Source organism: Aulonocara sp. 'chitande type north' Nkhata Bay, linkage group LG6, assembly GCF_057382095.1.
Source record: "Aulonocara sp. 'chitande type north' Nkhata Bay isolate Kocher_YH1m ecotype deep benthic linkage group LG6, A_spYH_male_GT1.1, whole genome shotgun sequence".
Classification (NCBI taxonomy): domain Eukaryota; kingdom Metazoa; phylum Chordata; class Actinopteri; order Cichliformes; family Cichlidae; genus Aulonocara; species Aulonocara sp. 'chitande type north' Nkhata Bay.
In genome coordinates this window covers 569,662-582,161 of record NC_141349.1, presented here as the reverse complement: position 1 = coordinate 582,161, position 12,500 = coordinate 569,662, and the positions used below count along the sequence as shown (strand labels likewise).

The 12,500-nt window shown below is 43.3% G+C and overlaps 2 protein-coding genes across 5 annotated transcripts in view; one reads left to right on the top strand and one right to left on the bottom strand.

Moving 5' to 3' along the window:
- Positions 1-9,115, bottom strand: part of tmem132a (transmembrane protein 132A) — a 25,697-nt gene extending 16,582 nt beyond the window's left edge. Inside the window, exons 1-5 of one of the 4 annotated variants that reach the window (XM_086294533.1) lie at positions 8,905-9,115; positions 4,442-7,002; positions 1,128-1,354; positions 828-1,043; positions 533-720 (exon numbers count right to left, since the gene is read on the bottom strand). In XM_086294533.1, coding sequence (XP_086150659.1) covers positions 533-720; positions 828-1,043; positions 1,128-1,354; positions 4,442-4,571 — 761 coding nt within the window. In that variant the 5' untranslated portion in view covers positions 4,572-7,002; positions 8,905-9,115. Of the gene's footprint in view, positions 1-532; positions 721-827; positions 1,044-1,127; positions 1,355-4,441 lie in introns of all 4 variants that reach the window. The other 3 variants (XM_086294534.1, XM_086294535.1, XM_086294536.1) reach the window with 3 other exon arrangements.
- Positions 9,116-10,907: 1,792 nt separating this feature from the next.
- LOC147326942 (uncharacterized) lies at positions 10,908-12,125 on the top strand. The gene is made up of 3 exons (XM_086297448.1): positions 10,908-11,285; positions 11,541-11,823; positions 12,005-12,125. Exons 1-3 carry the CDS (start codon positions 11,080-11,082, stop codon positions 12,089-12,091), a joined length of 576 nt encoding a protein of 191 aa, XP_086153574.1. The 5' UTR covers positions 10,908-11,079; the 3' UTR covers positions 12,092-12,125.
- The last annotated feature ends 375 nt before the right edge of the window (positions 12,126-12,500 follow it).

The following is a 12,500-nucleotide window of genomic DNA, read 5'->3' as shown; positions in this document are numbered from 1 at the left end:
ACAAATTATTAAAAATATGGAGAAAATACTTTTTGCAATTAAATGTGTCATGGTTTAGTTTAATGGCCGTTAGACTACATCAGACTAATGTAACCAGTGCGGTATAACAGTAGGTGCATGTCTCTTCCGGTCGGTTTGGTTTTTTAACTGATATTCAAATTGCTCATAAAAATACCGAAACAAAAATGTAAACATTACAATGTTTTTAAGCTTTCCTGAGGTGAAAAAGTTGGCAATGATAAAAAAAAAAAAAAAGCTAAATGTAGCAGTACACCATAGTATAAAAAATGCACTGACAAAGTACTCGATCAGATCTGTGATACAGAAACTGCAACCTTGAACCATGAACATATCCATCTCAGTGCCATGTCTGCCTTCATTATCACCAATTAAAGTTTAACTTCATGTAGTTTACAGTCTAAAGTGCTTTAAGTCACCAGTACAGCTATGATTTTATAAACCATATAAATAATAATGTAAGTCTATGAATTCATTTCCAGCTGGTGCTTTTTTAGTCCTGCAATCACGTCACCTCAGAAACTGCGCAGTTGCTTGCTGGTGGTTGCCGTGACGGCGTATGCTCCGTTGCCATTTTCGCTTCTGCATCCATTGATGTGTATGGCGGGTATTACTGTACCATGGATGCGACTGGTTGACAAGTGGATTGCTGTACCAGGAACTGGGCAGTGTCAGAGTTACCACACACAAACCTAGAGGTGGCTGGGAAACAAGACAGTCGTGTAGTCGTAAAAAGAAAACGGAGTGAAACGACTGACCAAGAAAGACAGACATTAGACAAAGAAAACATTACAAAATCTGTTCTTCACCTGTGTGATACAGGAGGCCTTGTGCTCCTCTGTCTCCTTGAAAGCCAGTAGAGTGATGCAGGTCCGAAGATCAGAACTGATGTTGCCTCGCTTGTGAAACAGTACCCTCACCCTGAACCTCTCCTGACCTCTCTTATCCCGCTCTATTTCCACGCTCTCTGAGAGAAGGGAGGCAGATAGAGGGGGAGAGGCAGGGAGGACGGACTCTGATAAAAGCTGTGGATGAAAAAAAATACAGATGAATCTGTGGGGGTTTTCAGTTACATCTCCATCTCTTATCATCTTTTCTCCTCTGCTTACCTGTGTCACAGAGTGAGGGCCAAATGAAGCCCTGAGGCCGGGCTTGGTAGCCCACCCTGTCGGAGGCAGCATGAACATACTCTGAGAAAAGGCAAAAGGGCTAAAGTTGGAGAAAAGAGGGCCCAGCTCTGCTTGGGACAGAGGGAGAAACTGCCAAGAAGGGGGGGTGACTGACATCTGGACTGGCAGGGAGAGAGGAAAAGGAGGCTGCAGGAGGGATGGAGGGACTGAGTCAGTAAAAAAAGAGAAGAGGCAGGTGTAAAGGACATGTTACTATCACAAGGTCATAAATGTCAGAGTTGCTGAGATTCGCATTAACTGCCTTCCTTTCTGTTATATTTGGGCAAGGCATCAACCCATACTTTGTCCAAAGAACCCTAACACACCAACAGCACTGTGGTATCAGAGTGCTTGATTAGTTGGACGGCCTTTGTTGATGGCAGGCATTCGCTGTGACATTGTTTCAGGAAGCTTATGCTGTTTTACATTTGCCTCTGTCCAGAGCGTAAAGTCGTCTACATCTCACAGATTCTTAGTGGGGTTAAATTCTGGACTCTATGATGGCCAGTCCATGTGTGGTAATGTCAGCGCATGCCTTGTCAAATCTAAAATGAACATAAATTCAAATGTATCAAAGTAAAGCAGTCTCTCTCCTTTTATCTCCAACGTCATCCATTACATTGCTGCCATATTGACGCCATTCACAGACCATCCATGGAATCCACATTTTTAATTCAATTCCTTTTTATTTGTATAGTGCATAATCACAACAACAGTCACCTCAAGGTGCTTTATATTGTAAGTGTCATGGTCGCCGTGTCTGCCCGGCTGACCCAGGTTGGCTACATATGTTTCTTGTTTTCCTTTCCCTCTCTCTAATAATCACACACCTGTGGCTCATCGCTTCACCAGCGTCCACTACTTAAGGCAGTGGCTGGAAACATCTCATCGCTGGACTATTGAGTAACCTTGGTAGTAAGCTCCAGAGGGCTAGTTTCTAGTTGTCTTTTCGCGTTGTTGTTTCGTTAGATTAACCGCTTGTTTCCTGTGAATGGGAATCTCTTTCCCTTGGAGCCCTGGATGTGCTAAGTTGCTGGTGTGCTGTGTTTCTGGAACTGTGTGAAGATTCCCTTGTGTGTGAAGAGCCCCCTTTTTTTTAGCTTCCTTATCTGCGCTTGAGTCCATGCCAGCTCGTGACAGTAAGGTAGTCCCTACAATAATACATACAGAGAAAAACCCAACAATCATATGACCCCCTATGAGCAAGCACTTTGGTGACAGTGGGAAGGAAAAACTCCCTTTTAACAGGAAGAAACCTCCAGCAGAACCAGGCTCAGGGAGGGGCGGGGCCATCTGCTGTAACTGGTTGGGGTGAGAAAAGGAAGAAGCAGTCTTACAGCATTTGAGGAAGCACTTTCTCCCTCTCCCTTATCTTTCCTGCTTGGCTTCTCATGTCTTTGTATAATCTTGCTTACTCACTAACCCTAAGACAGTCTCCCAAACGTGTTCTCTAAAAATGTAAAGAAGAATTGTGGATTTGATCAACTGGTCCCTTAATGAAACTGACAACTCCTGGGCTTGGGAGAGCCCGATTGTCCTGCGGAGACGTTTGCTGCCGGATACTCGATGGTCGGTTGCATTGTGTGTCTGGCGACACTCTCGATGGAGGACATTGAACGACATCTACCAATTCAGAATCACGATAACAGAGTTCTGGCTGATTGGAGCCCGCTCGGACCTGGCTTATCGAAGAACAAGAAACGGCTACAGCTGTTCAAAATCCCACAAGGCTGGCCGACATGATAGACGATGGGCAGGGATGTGAGTACTCAGACTGTTTTTGAATGCAATATGGAGAAGATCTTGGAGAAGCTCAGGGCTCTGTTATATGGATAACATCTTGAAGAAGAAGAACAGGAATTGAGAGACCTGGTGACCAGTGATGGACATTAGACCAACTGTAAAATTGGAAGCAGTTTGTTCGCACTCAACAAAACAACTACCATCTTCATCTCATGCAGGCCCCCTGGCGCCAGGTGGATGCTCAAGGCAAAAGCTGACGGGAATAACAAAACTCTCCCGCAACATCTCTAAAATTAGAAATATCCTGTCTCAGAGTGACGCTGAAAAACTAGTTCATGCATTTATTACTTCCAGGCTGGACGACTGTAATTCATTATTATCAGGAAGTCCTAAAAACTCCCTGAAAAGCCTTCAGCTGATCCAAAATGCTTCAGCAAGAGTCCTGACAGGGACTAGAAAGAGAGAGCAGATTTCTCCTGTTTTGGCTTCCCTTCATTGGCTTCAAAATCCTGCTCCTCACATACAAGGTCTTAAATAATCAGGCCCCATCTTCTCTTAATGACCTTGTTGTACCATATCACCCTATTAGAGCGCTCCGCTCTCGCTCTGCAGGCCTACTTGTTGTTCCTAGAGTATTTAAAAGTAGAATGGGAGGCAGAGCCTTCAGTTTTCAGGCCCCTCTTCTGTGGAACCAGCTTCCAGTTTGGATTCAGGAGACAGACACTATCTCTACTTTCAAGATTAGGCTTCAAACTTTCCTTTTTGCTAAAGCATATAGTTAGGGCTGGACCAGGTGACCCTGAATCCTCCCTTAGTTATGCTGCAATAGACATAGGCTGCCGGGGGATTCCCATGATGCATTGAGTTTTTCCTTTCCAGTCACCTTTCTCACTCACTATGTATTAACAGACCTCTCTGCATTGAATCATATCTGTTATTAATCTCTGTGTCTCTTCCACAGCATGTCTTTATCCCGTCTTCCTTCTCTCACCCCAACCAATCACAGCAGATGGCCCCGCCCCTCCCTGAGCCTGGTTCTGCCGGAGGTTTCTTCCTGTTAAAAGGGAGTTTTTCCTTCCCACTGTCACCAAAGTGCTTGCTCATAGGGGGTCATATGATTGTTGGGTTTTTTTCTCTGTATCTATGAAGCGCCTTGAGGCGACTTTTGTTGTGATTTGGCGCTATATAAATAAAATTGAATTGAATTGAATTGAATTGAATCCCTTAGATAATAAGACTGTTGTGATTCTCTCCCCCCTCATTCAAGGACCGAAGTTTGTTGACTTTTGCTTGACAAATGTAGCTACAATCATACAAGTGCAAAGATTTCTGTTTATTTCTATAATAGCAGCTATTAAATATTTTCACAGTAATTTAGGCGTCTTAAACACTCACAGGTGACATCTTTGGTATAAGGTGAACATAGATAATGATCTGAGAGAATGAAAGTATGACAACAATAACAACAGGTGAGCAGCTGTGATACACAGTAATACACAATAATGACTCACCTGTGATGGAAATCCAAAGCAGCAGCAGCTCTCCTGTTCGTCCCCACCACACAGTGACACAGTTGACACCTTCCATCACTGCAGGTCTCCTGCAGCACAGTGAAGCCAATACGAAACTTTCAAACCTCATCCATACTCAGCTGGCAGATAATCGGCTCGTCCTCCCCCACAGGGTGAGTGGACGGGCTTCAACCACTCGTACAATCAAGCCCACTTCATAACCTTATGAAGAAGGTTATGTTATCACCATGTTGTCTCAACTGACAGTCACAGGATTGCATACACACAGGTATGAATATAATGGCTTTGATAGGCCTTTTAATGATTTCTCAAGCTGTTCGTTTTCCAGGGTGGAACGATTATACAGTTTTTTTTCTGTCTGCATAACTGTGATAAATTAGTTATGCAAATATCATATGTCATATCAAATATGTACATACAATTATTCAGTCTTTTACTATCTCGTGCTGAAAGTAAAGTTTTTCACTGTCGTGGAACTTCAAGGCAAAGGCCGGTTAACTTCTTCTTGGTGACCATTAATATAAACCACGCCTGTAGGCCCTGTTCTTTTGTTTCAGGTGAGGCTCATCCACAGTTCCCAGGCCTCTTGTTTCCTTTGCGTCTCTCACTGAGAGAGAAAAAACTGGACAGGATCCTACTCAGGTTTGACCTCTGCTACAGTTACAGCCTTCTAGCCCAAAACTCATCCTAGGATTTATCTATCTGCTCACACTGTAGGACGAATTGTCTTCAGGTGTATTTCCTCAGCTCGGTCTACGTATTCTGTCTCCGTGTTTACACTTGGCTTCAACCTACCTGCTTGATTAGGCAGGCATAATTAAGCCTTAATGAACTGTCATAGTAACAGTACTACAGTACACCCATGTTAGGAAGGTGAAGGTGGATATCCTCCTGCTTTGGGATAAAAAATATTTAGTTTTGACAAAAACTGTACTTGTATGTCTGAAATGAAACAAAACAATCCTTTTCTATTGTTTTTACAGTGAAGTCAGTTTTGCGCATCTAACCCTGTAGCAGCCTGAGGCTGCTACAGGGTTCATGTTAACTGATCAATAGGGTGCAAATGATTGATGGCAGAAGCTGCCAATCCAGTGCTATAAAAGTTCATTTCTGGATTTGCAAATGAGGGATAGACACATAGACACAGAGCACCTGGCACTTTAGTGCTGAAAGGAATGTCTTCTGCGGAGAAGCTGGCATCCCAGTGGTAGAAAACCTGCTTCTCCATTTTGCAAATGAGAACCTGACATCCTGATATCAGGAAGTTTGCTGCTGCATATGGCAAATGGTAAAATCCTTTTGTATTATTCATTATTCATTTATTAACTAACAATTCATTTTGAAATTCTGATCTATAATAAATGTTTATATTTTACATTAAATGATAAAATAATAAGTATCTTTAGTAATTTCTAAATAAAATAATTTTAAAATGAATTTGTAAATTAGTTAAATTATTGCATATTTGACTGCACAACTCATTAATGAAGCACAAAATTCTTTATTTTGATGCACATGACCCCTCTGGTCCTGCATATGTACGGTGATTGTGTTCGTGAATACCGTTTCACATGTGACATCCTTACCCTTAAAGAATAAACCTTAATACACGCTGAATGAAAGATTTGATGTGCTGATCCATAATAGCAGAACAGAATTGCAGCATTAACAGAAATTAGGACAGGACCCCTCTGGAGTCTAGATGATGATGGTGGTTGGATGGTGCTCTGGGTGAACAGGTTAAGGGGAGATGGGGAGGAGGAAGGCTGCATGCTGATTGGCTCAATGAAGGTGTAAAAGAAAATGACAGCGCTAGAGAAAGAACGTCAGCATTGAGTTTGACAGTGTGGGAAAGTGGAAGTAATATAAACTTTAAATTCAATTAAATTTTATTTTCACAGCTTCAAATCACAACAACAGTCACCTCAAAGCGCTTTATATTGTAAGGTAGACCCTACAATAATACATCTGGAGAAAACCAAACAATCATATGAGTCCCTGTGAGCAAAGACAGGAAGAAACCTCCGGCAGAACCAGGCTCAGTGAGGGACGGGGCCATCTGCTGCGACCAGTTGGGGTGAGAATAGACTAGCAACTAAACACTCAGGAAAGCAGACAGTTCAGTTATATTTGATTTAGAAGCACCAGATCACGAACACAGTTGCTTCATAATGTAAAGGCCAAGGAGTGATCACAGATCTTCCTTTTTATGCATAAGCTTTATATACATTATCTACAATTATGAATATTTAATGTAATGACCGCTGTGATGGATATGATAGACATCATCCGTCCTCTTAGTCTGAAGAGCATTTTTTTTTTTTTTTGCCTGTCCCGTTTGGCTCTTTTGCATCAGAATTGTTGTCTAAAGGCAAAGAAAGATGCCCAACGGATTTACTTTACCAAATTGACCATCCCAGCCTTGCCGTAATGGTCCATTTGATTCACCTTTTATTGTTTATTTTATTTTCACTTACTGAATACGGGACAGACTTGACTGGAGGAAAGAAGGGGAGAAAGAAAGAGGGAAAGAGAAACAGCTGAGAAGAGGGACGGGGGAGAAGGGCAAAAGACAAAAACCAACAGAATGAGCAGAAAAAAATAAAAAAAAATGCATATATCAATCACCTGGATCACCTGCTGAGAAAGAAAAAAGAAAACAAGCAGAAGAGAACAAGAGTAATAGAATAAACAACATCACAATGATATATGGGAATATGACAGTAAATACTAAATGTTAAACATTATTGTGCAGCACATAAGATCAACAGAACACAGTGTGCTTTGAGGTAGGAGCCAAAAAGGGTGTAGTTTGTGGGTGTGATCACCCGTGTGTGCACCTGTGAGCATGGACGCGCTTGTTTTTAAAAGGTTCCTTCATGTAATGATCTGCTAGAGGGTGTGGGGGGGCCACAGCCCCGTCCTCCAGGGCATGAAGCAGGTATGGAGGAGATCAAAACTCCAGACATCCAGAGGCCCCCAGAACACAAGAGACCAAGGAAGACCAACAGAGGGGCAGCCGCGCCACTGTCCCAGTAAGAGCTGAGGAGAGTCCCAGATGAGGGCTCACTCAGCAGCCGCGGAGCAGAAGCCAGGGGGAGTTGCAGTGACGCGCCCGTGAGCTCCGCCGGCAGCCAGCTGTGCCTGAGTGACCGAGCCCCAGGCCGAGAGGCCGGGGGCACCCCACCTCCGAAGTGGCCCGAGCGAGCCCCAGGCTCCAGGCCCCGATAAGCGGCCGCCAAGGAGTGAGCCGGTGTGTACCTGGACGCCCATCCCCGGACACAAAGAACCACCAACGCACCGACACCTGAGGGAGTCCGCCACCGGCAGGGGAAGTGGTGGTGGGGGGAGATAGACCTCCAAACCTGGGGCCTGAGATGTCCCCAGAGAGGTGGCGTCTGATACCCAACCTGACATATAGACACAGACATACAGGCACACACAGACACAAACATCCATTCCCACCCTCATGTTCTCATATGCACTTACTCCACACTCAACCAACGTGGAGACAGACATGAAGAGACGCTGTACACACGATCACACTCCCCGAGTGTACTCTACAAACCGGGTCTAGGTACCCTTGCCCCTGGAGGGGAAACTGCACCCTGAAGAGCATTTGAATCCTGTGAGTGACCTGTAAGGCTACAGGTATTTTTTAAGATCACACAAACAGCTGTAAACAACAAACCTTATGTTTCATGGCGACAGGATGGTAAATGGTAAATGGCCTGTATTTATATAGCGCTTTACTAGTCCCTAAGGACCCCAAAGCGCTTTACACATCCAGTCATCCACACATTCACACACACATTCACACACTGGTGATGGCAGCTACATTGTAACCACAGCCACCCTGGGGCGCACCGACAGAGGCGAGGCTGCCGGACACTGGCGCCACCGGGCCCTCTGACCACCACCAGTAGGCGACGGGTGAAGTGTCTTGCCCAAGGACACAACAACCGAGACTGTCCAAGCCGGGGCTCGAACCGGCAACCTTCCGATTACAAGGCGAACTCCCAACTCTTGAGCCACAATCGGATTTGCACTTCAGGCAACTCGAACTTATTTTTAACGAGCTACAAAATGGCCAAAACAGAGAAAAGAGAAAAGCCTACGCGCCGTCATAGCTCAGCTGGCATGTGCCAGCACAGGATCACAGCCCAAACAACAGAAGGTACAGCTAAATATATCTGTGTGTGTTAGGAAATGTTCTCATTGGTCAGTGTCAGGATCAATGTCTGGACATGGCTCACACAGATGAAACACGCTAAAGTCATCCAGAGCAAACACACAACTGGTTACTCTGTGAGACAAACCTGAACTGAACCTACTCTACAAGCAGAAATTTGATGATTCACACACACACACACACACACACACACACACACACACACACACACACACACACACACACACACACACAGATATAAAACACTCACCTGCATTTGTCCATTTCAGCTCCAGATTCCAACTGTTTTTTGAGGCATTTTAAAACTTGTTGACGTCACTGATTCCAGTAAAAGAACAAAAATGATTTAAAGCAAGAAAAATCATTAATATGAAAAATAATACTCTCCTTTTTGTCTTTCTTGGTTATCTTTAGTGGTATGCTGCTGCTTTAAGCCCCTCTTACTCGCTCTCATGCGTCCCTCCCTCTCTGCACCAGATTCATCCAATACAGATTTTCTCATTTAATATAGTAAGTAATCTCCTCCACGCTCCTCCCCCCATGCAGTTCTTTATGAGCTCATTGTTTCTTATAGGTTTATCTTCCTACTCTCCTCCCCTCACCCCTTTTTGTGCATCTGTCACTTTTTGTTTTCTCAGACATCTTGGTGATTCTGTGCATCTACAGTATGGTGGATTGTTGGGTAGTAGTAGTAGTAAATGTGACACTCATTACAGTAGCTGCTTATGGTTTAATGGTATGGGTTATGGTGGATTTACAGTTTTTTACAGACGCTAGGACACATTTCTCAATACTTAGGTCACGTTTGCAAAACTCCTCACACAGTGAGCACAACAGAAGTCTATGTGGGCTAAACTGAGGACCAGTTATCATTGTTTTGGCACAAAATGCATTCAATGACTTCATCTCTCAAATTTCATGAATTATCTTCTCACTCAGACACAACAACTGCCAAAAAATCTTTGTACGTACAGGACATTTTGCATGTGCTTACATACTGTTTTCAAAACTGTTAAACTTATGGCCAAAACAATAACACAATGCAAAACTTAAAAAGACAGCAAAATCCAACAGCAATATTTTATTGAAACATATTTTAAATCTAAAGATGCAGTTTAACCAGCCACAGCTGATTCTCATTGTAGATGAACATCTGCACAGGTGTTACTCCTTCAATTGTTCAACTCCTTCAATTCTGGCAGCCAGAAGATTCTTTCCTAGGTGTGTTGCCCTAGATGACATAAGATGTGATGTGGATGAGAACCTGTGGCCAAATGGAGAAGACCGAGTAGATTAGCATTACTATTGTATGTGTATCAGTGGATGGTGTGTATACAAATTCTTGTATTTTGGGATTACTTAGTGCAAAAAGATAAAAATACATAAACAAATATTAACGAATTCTGCATGATGTCTGATTCATTCCAGTAACATATATTGAAATTATAAACAGAGATGTGTCCTTGTTTTACACAAGAAAACACTGTGTAATGCTACATGTTGTTAGTGTTTTTTAGGTCATTGTTTTGTGGGTGACAAAGTGTGTTTGTCGGCTGTCAACCTTTGCTAGTGTTCTGGAAGAATGAGTTTATTTGAGACCTGAATGAAGTGTTTTGGTAGTTGTAGTGCATTTTGAATGTGAAATGAACTGCTTTGCCAAGCTGACGGTCAGTTAGGAGGATTGTGTGAAGTGTTTTGCAAAAGTGACCTAAGTATTGGGAAATGTGTCCTAGCGTCTGTAAAAAACTGTAATAATATGGTGATAAAATAGTTCTTAGAAGTTTTCATTGGCATTATTAAAAAGATTTTTTTTTAACTTAAATCCCTGAACAGTGACTCCTGCACCTGCAGGTTTCAGTCTGTGGATGTGAGGTTCAAAGAAGCAGGATGGGAAATCAAGTTATTGGATTTAGTTTGTTCTTATAATTTTGCTTTGGCAGTAAATTCTCTGCCACTGACTAGCTTGTTTTGAAAAGCAAAGACTTGTAAACACAATAAATAAAAAATGTTACCTAAATTTCATTTAGGCCTTTTACAGTTTCTGCTCGTTGCTTGAACACTATAAAGCCATGCTTAGACTAAAGTAACACAACTTGAAGCTTTTGTTACCATACCTCAAACACATGTACCCCTACCTTAAACAAAAGTGCTGCTTTGCACTCTGGTTGCAATTATGCAACACACTTACTCCTTTATGCAACACACATGGTCCTGCATGCTACACTCTATTTCATACATAAGACACTTCGTTCAAAAATGAAATTTCAAGGTGCCATTTGGAAAACACATGTATCCAAAATACAAAACACATCGGGTAATTGCAACCACTCAAATACACACCTGAAGGCACTTACTTGCAAAACTGAACACCAATTAGCCAACCACAAAAAGCCCTCAGTTTAGCCAATTCAAGAACTTTGCAAGCATGGATGGAGGGAGAGCAAGAGGAAGAGGAGGAGGAGGTCAAAGAGGCCATGCACGGACCCATATTTCTGATGATATAAGAGCAACTTTGGTGGACCATGTCATCAACCACGGCCTGACTATGAGGGAAGCTGGGCAGAGAGTCCACCCACATCTAAGCCGCTTCACAGTGGCATCTGTAATAAGAAAATTCCGACTAGAAAACAGGTCTGTCTTCATCTCACTGCCTTCTACTCTACTCAGATGGTTTTATAGTACTGTTCTACAGTTACCATATCAAGTGTGCAGGGTACTGCAGGGTGCTAATGCTCCTTTTGCAGCCAAAGTGGTAGTTTCTGTGAAACATACCATGATTACTTATATTGAAGTACAGTGTTGTACAGTGGATGATACAGTATATACAGTAAAGTACTGTAAGAAAAATAAGCAAACCGATGACAATATGTGGTTGTATTCCTCCAGAATGACTCGAAGACCTTCTGGGGGAGGACGCCAACGCCTGTTCACACAACAGCAGGAACTTGCTGTTGTGGACCTAGTGAGGGCAGACAATGCCATCCGTCTCCACCAGCTACGACGGAAAATACTTGCAGACAGGCGAGTGTTCAGCAACATAGACCATGTGAGCATCACCACCATCAGACGCATCTTGGGTAAACTCAGCATCACCATGAAGCAGCTCTACAGAGTCCCATTTGAGAGGAACAGTGACAGGGTCAAAGGACTTCGAGCTGAATATGTACGGGTACGTGTAACTGTCCCTTACATTTACAATAGAGTATTGGTGAAGTCCAGTAGCAGCTGAATATGTACCATATCAGTACCACATGGATCTATTCTGAGAGCTACACAGGTACCTGTGTGATGGGGTGAGGGTGCTGTATGTGTAGCACTGTAGTACAGTGATATGTTCCCCTTTTTTTCAGAGAATCTTGGCCATGGATGGAGCTGCACAGCCTCATGAATACATTTTCATTGATGAAGCTGGATTCGACCTGTGCAAAACAAGATGACGGGGTCGTAATGTAATTGGCCAAAGGGCAATTGTGCACGTCCCAGGGCAGCGCGGGGGAAATATCACATTATGTGCCGCCATATGCCTTCGAGGGCTTCTGCATCATCATGCAAAACTAGGTCCATACAATAGCCAACACATACTCACATTTCTAGATGCTCTCCATGATAGTTGTACAGAACAGAGCAGATCAGCCCAGGTTTGTGGTGATATGGGATCATGTCAGTTTCCATCGGGCTGCTCTGGTCCAGGCCTGGTTCTCCAACCACAGTCAACTTGAAGTGGTATGCTTGCCCCCTTACTCACCATTTTTAAACCCTATAGAGGAATTTTTTTTGGCTTGGAGATGGCGTGTATATGACCGCCAACTACATGCCCGCATGCCTCTTCTGCAGGCAATGGAACAG

Coding starts and splice junctions, on each gene's coding strand:
- LOC147326942 (XM_086297448.1), top strand. CDS start 11,080: ATGGATGGAGGGAGAGCAAGAGGAAGAGGAGGAGGAGGTCAAAGAGGC. Junction 11,286..11,540: donor AAATTCCGACTAGAAAACAG/GTCTGTCTTCAT, acceptor GTATTCCTCCAG/AATGACTCGAAGACCTTCTG. Junction 11,824..12,004: donor TTCGAGCTGAATATGTACGG/GTACGTGTAACT, acceptor CCTTTTTTTCAG/AGAATCTTGGCCATGGATGG.